The sequence below is a fragment of the Natrix helvetica genome (genome assembly GCF_964273705.1).
Source record: "Natrix helvetica genome assembly, chromosome: 1".
Lineage (NCBI taxonomy): Eukaryota > Metazoa > Chordata > Lepidosauria > Squamata > Natricidae > Natrix > Natrix helvetica.
The window spans coordinates 317,013,386-317,032,319 of record NC_138548.1 but is presented as its reverse complement, the minus strand read 5'-3'; the positions used below and the strand labels follow the sequence as shown (position 1 = coordinate 317,032,319).

Here is an 18,934-nt window from a genome sequence, read left to right as displayed (position 1 = left end):
GCTACTGAAGGAGTATATGAATCAATATGAATCAATTATTGGCTATTTGCTTTTATCATGAATTGCTTATGTTACTATATAATTACTACTGATTAAACCAATATTTGCTGTTTGCTTCTGATATGTTATACTGCTAGAAATATGATTATTAAGAATTAAGCTTCTGCTTGTGGAAAGTTATCACCCAGCCCTCTCCCAGAAAAATGAAATAACCTAGGAAATATTGAAAAGGCAGAATATTATATTTCCCTGGATGTGAAAAGGAAGAAACGTATTTTAAATTGAGAGTAGCTCCTTGTAGCTTCCTGCACCCACCCACTTTGTCAATGGGCCATTAAGGTGGCCAAGCCAGTCCCTTTACATTAATAAAGAGTTCTCCCCTTCAGCTCCAGGGGGATGGGAATGAAGGCATGATAATATTGGCCCTTTACCCAACTCCCCACATGGCATCTGAGAACTCCACCAAACCTGGATTCAAAACGCAGCCTAGAAAGTTGCCCCTGCATGGCCCCATGGGAGTCTGACAACCAATTAGAAGACAAGCTCAAGATCAAAGGCCAGAGAGGGCATAAAACCAGGGACTCAGCATCTCAGTCCTTCCTTCTCTTCTTCTCCACCAACATTGAAGCATGTGATCATCTTTTCTGTTCAGGACTCAAGCCATGTGGTCCTGTCCACCATTAAAACCATCTTTCCAAGCAGCCTCCATGTCTCCAGTGTCTTTTTCACCACTTGGAGCCGAACCCAGAAGGACATTTCGTTCAACATGCTTATTGTTCTGTCCTGGCAGCCAGCAACAGCTGAGCCAGCACCAGCCAAGTCGCGCCTGATTGGCTAAGACACGGCTTGGTCAAGGACAGCTGATTGGTTTGCCTGCCTGACAGCTCCATATAAATAGCTGTCAGGCAGGAGAGAGCTATTCTTTGCTGTATATAGTTGGTCTGTTACGTGAATAAAAGCTGTTAGTTTTCCTCAGAGATGCGTCCTGCCTCATTCTTCGTCAGAATATAACACTGGCGACGAAGGTGGGATCCTGAGGCCACGCTGACATCGCTAACAACCAGCGCTAGCTCTACCGGACGAAACTCCGCCGTTCCCTCCTCAGACCGGCAATTTTCTCCTGACTACCATGGCGTCCATGCCGCCTTTCGCTCCCTACGGGACAGCCGGCGAATCGTGGGCTGGCTTCCTCGAGCGCTTTGAGTGCTTTCTCATCGCGAATGGCAATCGCAATTTGCCAATGGATGAGAAATGCAGTTTCTTTCTTAGTTGCTGCGGGCCAGCCATGTTCAACGCCGCCAGGGCGCTGGCAGCCCCTCGACCAGTCCACTCCTTAGACTGGGACACCCTGATCACCAAACTCCGCAACCACTACGCGCCCACACCATCTAAGATAGCGAGGCGCTACGCTTTCAGGCAGTGTGTGCAGAAGCCGGAGGAGTCTGTAAGCCAGTTCCTCCAATCCCTCCGCACAACGGCCATCCCCTGTGAATTTTTGGACTTGGATGACTCGCTGGTCGAGCAATTCGTCTGCGGGGTAAAAGATCCTCACCTCAAGAGGCGCCTCCTGGCCAGACCAGAGGTTACCCTGGCCGAAGCCCTCGCCGAGGCTAGGGCGGCTGAGCTGTCGGAGCAGTCTACAGCCAAGATGGTCCGTTACTAGGTTCCTCCACCTCCTGGCCGCACTTGCCTCATCGACCAGCTGGTGCCCATTACGGACCAGGAGGAAGAAGAGCTGGTGGCCCGACTGGCAGCGATCTCAAGAAGGCGTCCCCAGCAGCAGCAGCAGCGTTCCCGGCAGCCGGCAACCCCGTGCTTGGGCTGTGGAGGCGAGCACAACCGCGCAGATTGCCCCTTTAAGGCAGCGATCTGCCGCCGTTGTCAGAGGAAGGGGCATCTGGCGCAGGTCTGCAGGGCTTCTGTGCCCCAATGCACCAGCAGCAGTGGGCAAGCGACCGGGTCATTCCAGCAACCCAACCCTCCACGCCGCCAGCAGAAACCGCAAGGTGCTTTCTTCGCCGCTGACCAGCCGCAACTTCCACCTGCCACCCCTGCAGAGCAGGTCTTCACCGCAGCTGCAGGTGTGCCGGATTTCCCTCTTAATAGAGGGCTCGCTGTGCTCCATGGAAGTGGACTCTGGCTCTTCCCATTCCCTCCTCTCCTGGGCTGAGTTTCAGTGCCTGTGCCCAGCTGTCAAGAAAAGCCAGCTGTCTCCCCCGGACACTTCCCTGCGGGACTATCAAGGGGCAGTTATTCCCATCCTTGGGTGTTTCCCTGTGGCAGTGGAGTATGGGGGTTTTAAGGGCCAACTACCTGTCCTTATAGTTGAAAAACCCCTTCCTGCCCTTTAGGGCTCGACTGCTTCCCTGCGCTAGGGCTCTATGAGCATTGGGTCCATTTCGCAATGGACACTCCCCCTGACATCGCCAGCTTGCTAAATACCTATGCTTACGTGTTCAGTGGGGAATTAGGGAAGTATAAGGGCACCCCCATCTCGCTAAATCTCGACCCCCAGGTTGCACCAATCAGGCTGAAGGCCCGCAGGGTGCCTTTTGCCTTGAGGGCCAAGGTTGACGCCGAACTAGACAAATTATTGGTGCAGGGCGTAATAGAGCCTGTCGACCATTCCAGATGGGAGACCCCAATTGTGGTCCCTGTCAAGGCCGACGGGTCTATTCGTCTCTGCGCCAACTATAAGTCGACGATCAACCTTGCCCTCCAGGCAAACCCCTATCCAGTCCCTGTCGTACAGCACCTGCTCCATTCCCTGGGGCAGGGCTGTATTTTCGCCAAACTGGATATGGCGCAGGCCTACCAGCAGCTCCCGGTGGATGACGAGTCGGCGGCTGCTCAAACCATCATCACCCACCGAGGGGCTTTCCGTTGTCGCCACCTCCAATTCGGCGTTTCCGTCACCCCGGGGATCTTCCAGAGCCTCATAGAGCACTTGCTCCATGGGCTCCCGGGCGTGGTTCCGTACTTCGATGATGTCCTGATCTCTGCTTTCAGTTGCGCAGGGCTCATCGAAGTACTCAGGAAGGTCCTTGGACAACGACATCGCCGCCTGGGTGGCCCGTTGCCACCCCTGCCAGATGTCCAGACCTGCCCCACCCGCTGCTCCTGCGCGGCACTGGGAGGCTCCCAGGGGGCCGTGGTCCTGGCTCCACATCGACTTCGCGGGCCCCTTCCATGGCCAGGTTTTCCTGGTCGCCGTGGATGCTTACTCCCGCTGGGTGGAAATCGTCCTCATGGCGTCTACCATGGCGGAAAGCACTATTTGGGCATTACAACGGTTGTTTGCCACTCACGGGTTGCCGGACATCATAGTGTCTGACAATGGGCCGCAGTTTGCATCCACGGCGTTCTAGCAGTACCTGGCCATGCAGGGCATCCGCCACGTGCCCACCGCTTCCTATCACCCTGCCTGCAATGGCCGGGCGGAACGAGCCGTTCGCTCGGCCAAAGAGGCTCTTGGCAGGATGGATCGGGGCGATTGGCCGGCAAGGGTGGCGGCTTACCTGTTAAGCCAGCACTCCACCCCTTGCCCCAGTGACAACAAAAATCCCGCTGAGCTGCTGATGGGCAGGCGCCTGCGGACTCCCCTGGATAGAATGCACCCACTCTATTCAGGGGAGCAGCCTCGCAACCTGGGGCCCCCTCCCCGTTCCTTTGGGGTGGGGGACTTGATTTGGGCGAGGAATTTCTCGGGGGAACCTAAATGGGCGCCGGCTGTGGTCAAGGAAGTAACTGGTCCCTGTTCCTACAGGGTCCTCCTTCCCGATGGATCCGAGTGGCAGCGCCACGTGGATCAGCTAAGGCGCCGCCATCCAACCGAGGGTCCACTCCACCATGACCCGCGAACAGCCAACGCTCAACCACAACTGACAGAGGTGGTCCTTAATGAGGCCTTCCCCCAGTCAGGCCTCGCCTACCCGGGGCCTGCGGACAGGCTGCCCTTACAATGGCCGTCTCAATCCATGCATGCTCTTCCAAGTTTGGAACTCTCCCAGGCCTTCCCCCAGTCAGGCCTCACCTGCCAGGACGCCGCCTACCGGCAACCGTGTACTACTCCGCCTCCCTCGGCCGCGCCCCCTCGCCCCGGCCTACCTGAGTCTGTTCTTCTTCCCTCTGTGGCGGGCCCGGACGACGTCACCCGGAGCTACACCCCCTCTCGGGAGGAGCTTCTCGGGTGCCTCTTCCCTCTACAACGACTCCGCCTGCACTGAGACGCTCAGGGCAGGTCCAGCGCTGCCCCGCCTATCTAAGCGAGTACGCTTGCGCAATGTTCGCGCCTGCGTCCTCGCTGGGGGGGAAGGAGTGTTCTGTCCTGGCAGCCAGCAACAGCCGAGCCAGCAACAGCCAAGCTGCGCCTGATTGGCTAAGACGCGGCTTGGCTGAGCGCGGGCTGTCAAGGACAGCTGATTGGTTTGCCTGCCTGACAGCTCCATATAAATAGCTGTCAGGCAGGAGAGAGCTATTCTTTGCTGTATATAGTTGGTCTGTTACGTGAATAAAAGCTGTTAGTTTTCCTCAGAGATGCGTCCTGCCTCATTCTTCGTCAGAATACAACACTTATATTATTGTATGTTATCAGAAGATAGTTGCTTTCTAGCCCAGCAAGTTGTAACCTTAATACTGGATGGCCTAAAGTCATCCAAGGCCCATTCATAACTGACGATGAATTTGAACTAGGATCTGTTCTGACCCAGCCTTAGACATTCTTGAAATCATAGAAAAAAATTGTTACACGGGAATATCAGGCCACATAGATAAAGGAACCAAACTAGGGAGTTTTCTTGGCTCATAAATCCTTAAAGCATTCTGCCGGAAAAACAACTTGGCAAATGGGGGCTACCACCCCCTACACAAAGCTATAGGAATACTCCATAGATAAGGTAGACAGAGCCAGGACCTTAAACCAAAGAATGCTTTAATAATCACATTGGTAATGACTCTTTGTCTCTGATTGGATAAACTTTGTTTCTATCTGCCTAAAATGTATATAATACTCTGAGCCACTCTTGCAGGGGGTGGCTATTCATTTCATGCATTTTGAATATAGTTTTGTCACCCAGCCTTTGCTATGGCCATAAATAAAAGCTGATATTTTTTGCAAGCCTCGTCTCAAGTCTCACTCTCTTTGGCATTTCAGTGGCTTGGGGAAACTGCTGGAACCTAACACTACCTCAGTGCTTTCTCGACTTTACCACACTGACTATCTCCTAGTGGGTCATGGGAGACACAACATGGCAAGCACAAATTCTTCTGACTTTTAATTAGGGTTACAAAATGCAGAGCGATCTCTTTATCGTGCCAGCCCTTTATTAGAAATCAGCTCTCTGTTTAAAAACAACAACAACAACAAACACTGGGGCTGCTTAGTACCTGCTTATCAGCCTTGCATAGATGCAGACATCCAGGTCTTATCAAAGATAAGGTGATGGTTTCATTCAAGGCAGCAAAAGTAATGGTCATGGAATTTTGGCTGAGAACCTTTAATCTTAAATGTTCATTTATCTAAGAAATAAAAAAAACAAAAGATAAATCAGAGTCATGGGGCAGATTCACTCAGAACGGATACTTTCCCACTGTTTTCATGTCTGACAGTCTTTTTAACTGGACTAGTAAAGATGCAGATAGGCTGAAACTAATACATGTGTATGCATCCACAGCAAACACAATCTGAGACAAATGGAAACTTTGAGTCTACACCAGAGGTGGTATTCAGCCAGTTCTGGAGAACCGGTAGCAGAAATTTTGAGAGTGGGGAGGGAATGGGGACTTTGCAGTATCCTTCCCCTGCCACACCCACAAAGCCTCGCCCACAGAACCGGTAGTAAAAAAAATTAGAATCCCACCACTGGTCTATACTAGATATTACATTAATTATATCGATGGTGGTATTACCTGGCCAACTTTGTCTAGACTAGAAATCTAAGCAGCACTGTACCTGGTTAGTTTTTCAGTAGGGAAAATCTAGGAAATATATTTTAGACTGAGATGATGATGATGATGATGATCTACATCCTGGAAAGGAGAAAATGGCAAACTCCTAAACTACTGTGAAGAAATTGCACTGCTGTGTTCACGTGGTTAACCAGGAATGGACCATGGCTTGAGAAAATCTTAAACTTTTTAATTAAGGGTTGACAATGACAGTGAAGACGTTCTTTACAGTGTACAAAAAGCTCTCATTGGTATCAATAGAGGCTTTGAAATAAAAGCAATAATTTCTCTTCTCAATTTCATATTCATATTAGAAATGTCAGGAAGAAAAAGTAAAGATCACATAATCCTATGGAGCACTTTGCTTTTTTATCACTACTTGTACCATGGGTAGCATTGGGAAAGGAAGAACAAATCTCTAGCTCCCATAGACCTGCAAAAGTCCAAATGAGAACTAATTAGCAGCAAAAATGAGGATGTTCTGTAACTCTTGGTCACCTAGGAAAACCATTTTATTTCACTGTAACCTCCTGTCTGCCTGCCTGCCTCAAATTCTGTTTTGTCAATGCATTTTTTTATAAGGATCTAATCCTTGTGAACAGGTATTACCATATGGTATTACCTTATATATGGTAAGTACACATATTTTAAAAACACGTTTCAGTGCCTGGTGGCAATGCATGAGGGTATAAAATCATCTCTCTGGTATTTGTAGAACCTGAACCCAACTGAAGAAATGAATGACCTAAAAATTGTAGAGTAATTGTTAAAAAGTGCCAAAAACAATGGTGGTGTCTCTTTAGCAAGAGTCCAAATTCATACCTGAAAATCTAATGACTGAAGAATTTCTTTTCGGGAATACCAGTTCCAGCGGTGGGTTAAATGGCCATATTTGTCTCTAACCATCCCACCTTCCTGATTCATCAGTAACGCCACAGAAAAGCTGAGTAAGGCGGAAAACAGTCAAGTCACAGCAAATAGCACTGAAAGGTTGCTGCTGAAGATGTTAACTAGTAATATTTTTGGCTTTTCTCATTGCAAAAACATTATAAGCATAATAAATATTGAGGAATTCAGTGGTCCTAAGCCCAGAGTGGACTGCTCTATTATACTGTATTTTTTATCCATTGAATGTCCTTACAATGCAACATAGCTATGATCAAGGGTGTTGGTTCCTACACATCGTAATGCCAAAATGGCAAAACATAAGAGGTATCATGACACAAGCTCTGCCCTTTTGTATAGGTGATGTGATTACCTGCAAGTTCATATGCCCGTGATGGCGAACCTATGGCATGCATGCTGGAAGTGGCATGCATAGCCATCTCTCCAGGACGCTAGCCGTTGCCCATTGCTCTTCTGGGTTCTGATGTGCACAGCTGGCCTTCTTGTGTGGGGGAAGAGCAGCTCCCAGGCATGCATGGAAACCAGAAAAGCAGCTCTGTGGCATGCATGGGAACACTTCTGGTTTCCAGTGCACTCATGCACGCCAGCCAGCTAGCCTTCATGTGCACATGCGTGCCAGAAACTAGAAGACCAGGTGACCAGCACACATACGCACTCTGAAAACTGGAAGCTCAGCTTCCCGGCATGCACATGCGTGCCAGGGAGCTGCTCTTCCAGTTTCCAGTACTCCCCTGCACATATGTGCTCCTGTTTTGCCACTCTGTGCCAAAAAGGTTTGCCAACGCTATCATATCGGATGAAGTTTGCATTATGATGTATATTGCTCCCCTATCTACTGTACGTCAAGATAGAATTATACCATGGTAGCTGAGTTCTTGCAAATATGAAGACTACACAGTACGCTTATTTTAATATTGTTGCATAATAATGAATCTTGTTGTTGGATAAAATTAAAGTGACATATTTCTAGCTGAAATTACCATATTTTCAAAATATAAGACACACCGGAGTATAAGACGCTCCAAGATTTTTAAGATGCAAATTTTTTAAAAATGTTTTTGCACTTTGCAGACTTCCCAAAAATGGCCCGTTTTTCACGAAAATGGCCCCAGGTTTTTTTTTCTTTTCCAAAAAAGGGCATGAATAGCCTTTAGAAGGCTTGCAGAGTGCTCCTGGGGGGTGAGTTGGGCCAAAAACAAACAAAAAACAGCCAATTATTTGCAAAAACTGGCCCGTTTTTTGTCAAAAAAAGGGCACACATAGCCTTTAGGAGGCTTATAGAGTGTTCCTGGGGGGGCAAAATTGAGCCAAAAACGGCCCATTTTCCGCTCATTTCTGCCCTTCCCAGCCCCCAGGCACACTCTGAAAGCCTCCTAAAGGCTTCTGCACAGCCATTTTGGTGAAGGGGCGGGGGTTTCAGGTGGGAAAAATTCTGTATTCAGTGTATAAGACGCATCCAGATTTTCACCCTCTTTTTTGAGGGAAAAAGGTGCATCTTATGCTCTGAAAAATACAGTAGGTCTTAGATGTTTCAAAGCTCCCTTTCCATCTGTTCAAAAGAACAAGTGTCATGAATGCTCAACTCCAAATGAGTTTGAGTCCTTGAATATCAATGCATTCCTCAGACTGTTAACTTACCTAACCCCACCTAATGTTATATCTCCTTGAAGAAGCAGGATTCCCACTGCTATTCTATCCAACTCCCATTTCTTCTCTGTGGAGTTTCCCAAATTCCCTCAATTGTTTGTATTCAGTGCTCTTTATTTCCCAGGAAATGTCTCATGCCATCACTTCAGGCCAAATTTTATGTTAGTCTCACACAGTCCACCACTGAAATGTATTACAATTGCTTATCACTTTGTTGACCTTTTTCTCTCCTAGTTACACCATGTGGCATCGTCATTAATTACACCCGGTGGGGTTAAGCTTTTAACATCGGTCATTAATACCTTGCCATATCACATGCTCTTTAAAGCCAGAGACACGGGATAGCTAATTACTTCACTTAGAAAAAGAGTGTGGATGAGAATCATAACAATAAAATAGCCAGATTAAATGGATCTAGTTGACCTGATTTTAAAAGTCCCATAACACTGATTAGTTATGTCACCTTGTACTAGTCTCTTTTCTGATTATTCATCTGTACAACTGAGATAATTTCTCTCTTACATGATATTTTTCCATTAATGAATGGATTTCTACAGGCATTCATTAATAACTTTATGTTTTTGTGGTTACTATTACAAAATGAAATTGTGCAGCCACAATATGTAGAATGTACTGGACAGAAAAAAGATCCTGTGAAGAAATCACATAGATTTATGATATCCTGAATGACCATACATTTCTCTTACAGGAAACTTGGCTAGTCCCAAGAGAACTCACATAATTTGTACGAAAATATGAAAATATTTGTTTCAACGATTGGTTTGATGAAATTGGTCTATTAATACATTAATATTGCTTTTGATGTAATAATTCAACTATCACTTATCAATTAATGGATGCTTTCTCTGTTGCATTTCTACCCACCTCAAACTATTTGGATCAATTAATGACACTCACCTTGATTTAAAGGAATAAGACAGACACGAGTGGCCTGGGGAAAATATGCCTAAAACTCCTTGAGTTGGAACATCCTGAAACAGAACGGTGATTGTCTTTCCAATGCAGCATATGGGAAATTGGAAAACTGCAATATTTCCGGATGGATAACTTTGAATTAGGTCAAGTAATAGCACACATGAAAATGATGCTTACTTAGCTATTCATTCAGAGACTATGGAAAAGTCTTGGGCCCTTTGAAGTTGCAAGGTGATACTATTCTCAATATGAGTCTAATAAAATAATGTGAAAGGATTTTTTTAAAAGTTTAAAAAACACTGTGCTATAGATCTTCCTTGGGTGCAAACCTTGGATGACTTCCTGCTGAACTGCCTACATTGGGCATGCTCAGTCACAGAGGTCAATGAATGTAACTGACATCCGTTGATATTTCAGATCAAACGTGGTGACACAGTTCCTTCATAGCTTGGAATTATTTCATAATGCTTGGAGGAGAGACTTGTATATGGAATTTTTCCTACAGTTGCCCCTGTGTTTGTGGTGCTCAGAAATCATCTGAAGGAAGTAGGGAAGAGAGTTTTCAGGGAGAAAGGAAAGAATTGGCAACTTCTCTGCATCAGCAAAATCCCTTTCATGCAACCCTGATGCAATCACATTCATGGGCAACTTCCAGTTATCACCCCATGCCCTAAGACTATTGCACCTATCTACATGCTGAACTTGGTCAACCTACAAATAGTGAAATCTTTTCTAGATTACTGCATAATATTTTCAAATGAAGCCCCATATGGCTCATTCTGTCCTACAGCCTGCCTGAGAGACTATTTCCCTCTCACATTTTCATAACCTATGCCATCACAGCAAATGAATCTATTAGCCAAAATATGGAACCCTAATAAGGGGCTTATAAAGGCTTTCCATCCAGGCCTTTGTTTAAATCACATTGTTAAAAGAGGAAGAATCATTTGAGCCATCATAATGATGTGAAAAAAATGTGCTGCCTTTTAAAAAATCCCCAGTTTAGTGGCAAAATCAAATGCAGCATGTTCTTCTGTGAAATAGTTCCAAATAAGCCAAGTGGATGTCAAGGAAATTAAAAAGGGTGAAGGAGGGAGAGAGAGAATGCAAAGGATTTGTGGAGTTTAATTCTAGACTCCTGTTGCATGAAATGGAATGGATAATATTTAGTCAAGGGAGTGCCAACACAGACTCACAGCTTGTTCCAACATACCCTTTAAGACAGAACTACACATGACTTAAGTGGCACTAATAACTATCACTTTCTTGGATTTAGAAAATTAAATTCCAGGTAGTTACAAGGGTGGTGATAGAGTTGGGTTACTGGATTTGGATGGTAAAAGTTGAGATGACCACCAACTCTTCCCCTCCAGTTCTGGGACACTATCTTCCAGGTCCATTCTGCTTTTGCAGCAGGGAAATTGGGTCCTTTTGATTTTGACTCTATTCTGGACTGAGCAGCTGTCTCCCCTCACTTCTTCCAATGCTCTGCCACATCTGATAGCAGATCCACAAAAGAAGTGGGAAACCAACTTTTTCACCAGGAGGTATCTGACCACAGGGGGTTGAATCATCCATTCAACCAATACCTGAGGAAGAAGCAGACCAAGACTATTAGGGTGTAATTAAGAGTAAGAATCCTCTTAATTGCATAGCATGCATACCTCTGGGCAGATGTTTGACTTTAATGCTCTTTCAGAAATATTACAGTTTTGAAAAATAGAACAGTTCTGAGTGTACTAATTGTACCTGAGAAATAAATCCAGGTGATCTGGTACATTTTAGATAAGGTACACACCAATATCTTGAGAGTCCAATGAAACTGATTTAGGACTGCTCCAATTTCATGTACTTTTAAATGATAGATATTTAAAGCATTTCACCCTAGTAGAGCAGTCATGACTAGGCCACAATCTCAGAACAAGGTGAGAAGTTCCTATTCAATGAAGGCTTTGAAATAGCAGCACTCAAATGCCTGGAAGTCATATGAAGATGGCAGCTAGACCAAGAGAACAAATGGATGAGCAGCTGTCCACATGCCCTCAACACTGCATACTTCTAACAGGTTTTAGTAAGTGTTACAATAACCCACCAATTTACTCCCTGGCAAAATAAGGATACTAAATCAGTGATGTTCCATTAGGAATGGAAAAGAATAACTTTTTCAGTTTTGAACGTCTGATCTCAGCGGCTAATTGAGACAGGGAAGCTCTTCTCAAGGCCTGAGATGGTGACTTGTGCACAGTTGGATAATTCTTCAGTATTAGGGGTCTCACGTGGCCCTTTGCTATGGCTGCAGACTTCTCATGTTCTCTAAAAGAAAAAGAAATAATGGCACAGCTTCATGTTAGATATAGTGATAAGGAGTAAGAATCAGAACTTCAAATAACACCATACTGAGCAAGTTAAGAGTTTTGAGGGTATTTTCTTTAACAACAACAACAAAACCACTCAGGCTCTAGAGATTAGCTCTGGCAGAGAGTAGGATCTGAGCTTTTTAGGAAATTAAAGGCTGAGACATAGCTCATATACCTTCCTGTGCACAGAGCCAGATGCAAAGGGCAAATTGTGATAGAGGGACATGCATGTAGTATCTCCTGGAAACACTTTAAAGCAGCAATATATTTTTCTCCATTTGCATCACTGTACTTCATCAGTAATGTACACTTTTGGGGAAACGTGGGTTGGTTTAAGGTGTTCCTGAAGGATGCTATATGCACACTCCACTTGATCCAAATCTTCTTTTGTCCTTTCAATTTGGATCACTACATGATGTTATTATTTACATTATTTACATGTCTACATGTCTGCAGCCAATACGCTCACACAGGGAGGGACTTCTCCTGGTGCCGTCCACTAGGCAATGCCAGCGGGCGACACCGAGGAGTAGGGCCTTCTCTGTGATGGGCCCAACCCTCTGGAATGACCTCCCCCCCGACATTAGAACCACTTCTGACCTCCGCTCCTTCCGGCAAAAACTGAAGACCCACCTGTTCCGATTAGCAGGCCTGGCATAATTCAACTGTCCCTCCTGGCAAATGTATTATATCTGGTTATTTTAGGGTTTTTTTAATTTACTGTATTTGTTTTTAGGGGTTTGAATTTATTTTATATCTGCTTTGTACAGTTCTTTTAACTGCTTTTTAACCTCCTCCATGTCAATTGTCAACTGTACATATTTAATTTTATTGTATCTTGTTATATTTTGTATGAACTGTACACCGCCCCGAGTCCCTTTCGGGAGAGGGGGCGGTCTAGAAGCATTAAATATTATTATTATTATTATTAAGGCCCAAGCTATAATCCGATGACAATTAATAGGCTTTAAAGACAGATATGAAAGTTGCTTGCATGGTTATATATGTAAGGTAAACTGACGCTATGTGTCAGCACTGAAAGGCAAGGAAAAGAGAGCATCTGTTACTTGATCAGAAACTGAAAATATACAATAATAATTCCAATATTATTTTTTTAGTTTGACAGTCATAGAAAATGGAGATTAAGTAGAAATTCTCTCCTAATACACACAGCCACCGGAGCAATAAACTGCAATTAGCGAACTGTGATAATAATTGGAAAGAGATAGAAGGAATTTCCATATTACAACATTTCTATTCCCCAATCTCTCGGAAACAAGTCAGAAGCATCTGTGATCAATTCATTTCTGTGGATCTCAAAATTGAAAGGTGAGCCAATCAGTACTATCCCCTTATTATGATTGTAATTCCTTATGTTTGTATTTAAAAGCTCCTGTAAACTGGGACAATAACAGGATAGCATGCTGGCAATGTTGCAACCCAATGCTTTTCTTAGTATCTTTTCCTAATAGTTGAAAGGTATGTGATGATTAGAAAGGGAGAAATCACTCTAGATCAATATTTGAATGATTGGGACAATAACTCAGCAGATTGTAGAGGCCCTTTGAAATTTCATAGCAATTATTGTGACAGGTTCAGGGTAGAAATCATAGCAATAATTCTCTGAGGGGCAAACTACTGCGTTCTTTGAATGAATGGAAGTTTTAAAATGACTCGAACTCCCATTTTTGCAGGCCCTTATATAGAACTTCAAGATGTTTTAATAGTTGGAATAAAGTATGAGGTATTTTTGAGAGGAAAAGCTGCTCCCACCTCTCCCCCAAAACCTATCATCTGTCCAAAACTGGCCCCAAAGTTCCATTTTTAGATTGATTTGGGGCTGCATGTATGTATTTACTGCTACAATCAAGTATACTTTCTTCTGTGTTTAGGGGGGATAAGTATGAGAATTTGACAGTTCACCTCTCAGAGGTTTTGCACTCTGTTCACATGTCAATCATTTCTGCAAAATGTCAAAACAATAGCCAAAGTTAAGATGTAACAGGATTTTTTTTAAAAAAAATCTCCTTTGGAGACAGCTACCTGCTTCCATCCCACCCTCACTTTGGAATTTATCTCTTATATTGATCAAATTAATTGGCCCATTTTTCAGGCCTGGGAGAATGCATGTAGGCCACAGACCTCCCAGTCCTGTTCTAAGCCCTAATCTTGCAGAAAAAGAACTATAAAACAAGATGTTGACATTTTTCTGGATCCCTTACAGTAGCAGTAATAATCCTCATCACCCCTGTATCTAGAAGAATGAGAAAGGAAATTACTGTCACCTACATATATATGAAAATGTCACTACTTCTCACTGATGGTTTTGACTTTTGAAAACATATTTCAACATATACATATTTGACTTACATCTTAGCAACAGTGATAAGGGGGATATGATATAATAAATATCATACACTATTTACTTTTATAGTCTACTGTGTAATTTAAATAAATGTAAGTACAACTTTTATACGTGGAAAAAGTGCATTCCTGCATTGAACATTACCTGAAGTAGTTAAAATTAAGAATCAGTTGCAAATGTGCACATTTAGATTTATGTACAACTTCACAGTGCTTTCCAGCCCTCTTTTAAGTGGTTTACAGAGACAGCATAATAATCTGAGTCCTCATTTTATCGACCTCGGAAGGATGGAAGACCGAGTCAAGATTGAGCCTGGTGAGATTCAAACTGCCAAAGAGAGCAGGCAGTCAGCAGAAGAAGCCTACAGTACTGCTCCACCATGACATTCCTACTAGAATGTCATTTTTAAGGAAGTGGGAAGAAACCATCTTATTGAAACTTCAAACATTTGGTTCGCTCCAGATTGAACAAGTCAATATAAATGCACAAATATTTGTAAGCATATCTGCAAGAAAGCAGCCTTGCTTGTTTCTTTGCCTCATACTAATAGGGATCCTCTCCACTCCAGGCCATCCATGCTCCATAAAATACATCGCTTTATCATATAAGATATAAGATATAAGTGCTGCAACCTGTTGATGGGCCTTGTGATTTGCCCACAAGTTGTTTATCTATTTCCTTCTAAGCATCTCTCTGCCTTCAAATATGTTACCTATCCCAACTGGCATTTCCATTTTGCTTCATGGATGATGCATACTGTGTCAGTTTAGATATCAAATTATTATACAACTGAAACATTTCTATGAGACTGCAATATGTGAAAGGCACTGGTGCTTATTTGTTATAGAAATAATGCATTTTCTTTTCTAATCGTTTGAAAAAGCTCACATTTGGCGGCATATTTCACGGAGCCTCTCCCTTGCTACAGGACATGGATCAAATCTGTCAGATAAAATGGACTCCTTTTCTTGACCAATGCCGCCGCTACCACCTTTGATTTTAAGCTGACCTATAAAATATATTAAAAAATACAGATTTTTTTTTAAAAAAAAGCCTTCCTCAAAGTTGTTCTCTAAACTAAGGTTTCCCAATCTTGACAACTTTAAGAGGTGTGGATTTCATGCTGGTTGGGGAATTCTGGGAATGAATAGAATAGAATAGAATAGAATAGAATAGAATAGAATAGAATAACAGAGTTGGAAGCGACCTTGGAGGTCTTCTAGTCCAAGCCTCTGCTCAGGCAGGAAACCCTACACCACTTCAGACAAATGGTTATTCAACATCTTCTTAAAAACCTCCAGTGTTGGAGCATTCACAACTTCTGGAGGCAAGTTGTTTCACTGGTTAATTGTTCTGTCAGGAAATTTCTCCTCAGTTCTAAGTTGCTTCTCTCCTTGATTGGTTTCCACCCATTGCTTCTTGTTCTACCCTCAGGTGCCTTGGAGAATAGTTTGACTCCCTCTTCTTTGTGGCAACCCCTGAGATATTGGAACACTGCTATCATATCTCCCCTAGTCCTTTTTTTCATTAAACTAGATTTACTCAGTTCCTGCAACCGTTCTTCATATGGTTTAGCCTCCAGTCCCCTAATCATCTTTGTTGCTCTTCTCTGCACTCTTTCTAGAGTCTCAACATCTTTTTTACATCATGGCATCTAAAACTGGATGCAGTATTCCAAGTGTGGCCTTACCAAGGCATTATAAAGTGGTATTAACACTTCACGTGATCTTGATTCTATCCCTCTGTTTATGCAGCCTAGAACTGAATTGAAGTCCACTGGTCTTAAAATTACCAAAGTTGAGAAACCTTGCTTTAAACAGATCATAAAAACATATTGTCACCAAATACTTTTTTCTATCAAACCTTTATCAGATTTAATTTAGTAACTAAACATCTTCTTAAAAAGTTAAAGGAAACAAACAGATAATAGAATTAACAGGGCTTGTTGTGCTTATTGTTTATTATTCTATATTGTTTATTAGGACTTTTAATGTATCTGTAAAAATCATATTTAATATTTTTTCAGGTTAACCTGTGGCTGCTGGAGATGTTCATGAGGCCATATACAGGAGATTCATCATCAACAACATGTCAGGTACCTTCAGGCAATCAATGCACTCTTTTTAATGTTCTTGCAATACTTGTTAAAAATGCTTGTTGCTCATTTGCACCTGCTAGTTTGATGCTGTTGATCCCTTTCCTGGTGGATCCCACTGATTTCTTTTGTCCTCAGCAGTGTTATTTGGGGACTGGTTAAGTCTTCCCCAAAGACTTTGACCCTAAAGATTATTTTCTGACTTTCTGGATAATGTTAATTGTTAGATCGGGTAATGGAAAGGCACACACAGGCTAACGGTAACAACAGCTCTTTATTAACTCAGTAGCAATTGTTCTCACCTCCCTCTCCACGCCTGTGAATAAACCAAAACACAGGCTTGGCTGTTTGCCACTATTTAATTTGCTGCGATAACAAATCCTTTGGCTGAGGGCCCAGACAATTCACGTTTAAGAAAAACACCCAGATAGTCCCAATGAGCAGACACAACTAGAATACATAGACTTTCTTCATTGCTAATTCGAACAGTTGTTTCCTGCAAATGTCCCCTCCCAATGCCTCACCTATAAGCTCTCTTGAGAGGGGTCGATCCACAATCACCTGTGCTAATCATTTTCTGTGAGTCTGCCTACGTAGTTGCTGCTTCCGTTTTTCAGCCCTTCTTAATCTAGCATCAGGGACAAACTGAATTTGATCCTCCCAACTGCTCCATGCCTCAGGTGCCTCTTGGTGGCCAACCAACCCCTCTGGTCCCTGCTCTGAGTCTGAACCCTGCACAGGGTCCTCCACATTGTCCAGGGCAGACTCAAATGATCCCTCACTATCTGAATCCATCAGCTGAACCGGATCCTGCTGGATGACAACACTATCCCTCACCGCAGGGCCCTTCCCCCAGGTCTGACACTCAGGGTGCGGCCTTGAGGGCCATTGGGCTTGGTAAGCCTGCACCAAAGCGGGAATGTGCACGTCCTTCACATCGGCCCAAGTCCCCCCATCCGACCCATCATCCTTCCAGTCCACCAAATACTGGAATCGTCCCTTTAGCCATCTCGAGTCCCAGATCCGAGCCACCTCGTGCATAGTCTGTTTCTTTGCCTCACGCGGTGATGGCTGGGGCAGAGACAGTTGGCGGAGAGGACCACTCAGGAATCAGGAGCAAGTGATGGAACACCGGGTACACTCCCATCGAGCGTGGCAAGGTCAAGCGATAGGCCACTGGTTTAATGACGGCCTCCACCGGGAACAGCTCAAGATAACGGTGGTCCAACTTCTTAGCTGGCCGGTGGGATGGGAGGTGTCGCGTGGACAGCCACATGCGATCTCCCACAGCCAACTCCAGCACCACATGCTGAGACCTGTCCGCTGCCCTCTTGTAGTCCTCTTTGGCTTGAGTCAGATAGCGGTGCACCACTTGGTGGACTGCCTGAAGCTCCGAGAGGAAGTCCTGCACTGCGGGGACTGGGGAGTCGACTGGGGTAAGAGGAAAGAAGTGAGGGTGGTACCTGACGTTAGCCAGGAAGGGCATTGTCAGACTCAACCTTGAGAGTTACCTCTGCTTGCCTAAGAGTGGAGTTGGATGGGCGGCCACGGAGTTGGTCAACGTGCCTTCTCCAATTCCGACCGTTGAGCTCTACAAGAGCGAGGCCCGGTGATGCCTATCACTTTGGCAGGAATCCACAGAGTTCTCCCGGTGTAGTTGTGGGCGTAAACTGAATCCCCTACACTAAAGTTCCGAATTTTGCTTGTGGAGTCAGGGGGCGATGCGGCAGAATAGTTTGGGTGTAGCCGGTCTAAGTGGGACCTTAGCCGGTGACCCATGAGAAGCTCAGAGGAGCTTCTCCCTGTAGTGGCATTGGGTGTGATGTGCTGAATGAGAAAATAGTGGTCAACCCGTGTTTGCCAATCTCCCGGGACCATCCTAAATAGGGCCTCTTTTGCAGATCTCACCATTCTCTCTGGCTGACCATTGGAGGCCGGATGGAATGGTGCGACCAGGGCATGTCTGATTCCCTGTGCTGCTAAGAAGGTCTCAAATTGCATGGCTGTGAATTGGGGCCCATTATCAGAGACCAGGATATCGGGCAGGCCGTGCATGGAGGAAAGTCTCCGTAGTACCTTGATGACCGCTTCTGCCATAGTGGAGGTCATCAGGACTATCTCTAGCCATTTCGAGTAGGCATCCACAACTACGAGGAAAGTCTGGCCATGAACTAGGCCAGCAAAATCAATGTGCACCCTAGACCACGGTGCTTGAGGTTGCTCCCACTCCTTAGTGGGTGCCTCTGGGGGAACTGGTCTGGACTCCTGGCACGGTGTGCAGGTAGCCACTCATTCTTCTATCTCCCTGTCCATGTTAGGCTACCACACGTAACTCCTGGCCAAAGACTTCATCCTGACAATTCTAGGATGCCCTACGTGTAAAGCCTCTAATACTGCAATGTGCAGTTTGAGTGGAACAATGACCCGGTCCCCCCACAGCAAACAGCCATTAACAACAGACAATTTGTTATGCTTACAATGGCACATTTTGAATTCAGACCCAATAGACCCCTTGGGCCACCCCCTCCACATCCAGTTCAAAATTTGTTTGATGGTGGAGTCTTTTGCAGAGTGGCAGGCAGCGTCACTAGACGAGACAGGACCAGTCTCTAAGCAATCAATGAGAAGAACTGGCGTCTTGGGGGTAGGGTCAGCAAGAAATTTTGGTAGCGGGCAACGGCT

At 44.8% G+C, this 18,934-nt stretch overlaps 1 protein-coding gene across 1 annotated transcript in view; it reads right to left on the bottom strand.

Moving 5' to 3' along the window:
* Window positions 1–18,934, bottom strand: part of LOC309399587 (uncharacterized protein C3orf20) — a gene marked incomplete at its 5' end in the record, with an annotated part of 97,638 nt that overhangs the window by 64,526 nt on the left and 14,178 nt on the right. The window contains 7 exons of the mRNA XM_081967553.1: window positions 5,386–5,517; window positions 6,769–6,889; window positions 9,418–9,567; window positions 11,557–11,748; window positions 15,046–15,166; window positions 16,555–16,568; window positions 17,314–17,683. Coding sequence (XP_081823679.1) covers window positions 5,386–5,517; window positions 6,769–6,889; window positions 9,418–9,567; window positions 11,557–11,748; window positions 15,046–15,166; window positions 16,555–16,568; window positions 17,314–17,683 — 1,100 coding nt within the window. The remainder of the gene's footprint in view (window positions 1–5,385; window positions 5,518–6,768; window positions 6,890–9,417; window positions 9,568–11,556; window positions 11,749–15,045; window positions 15,167–16,554; window positions 16,569–17,313; window positions 17,684–18,934) is intronic.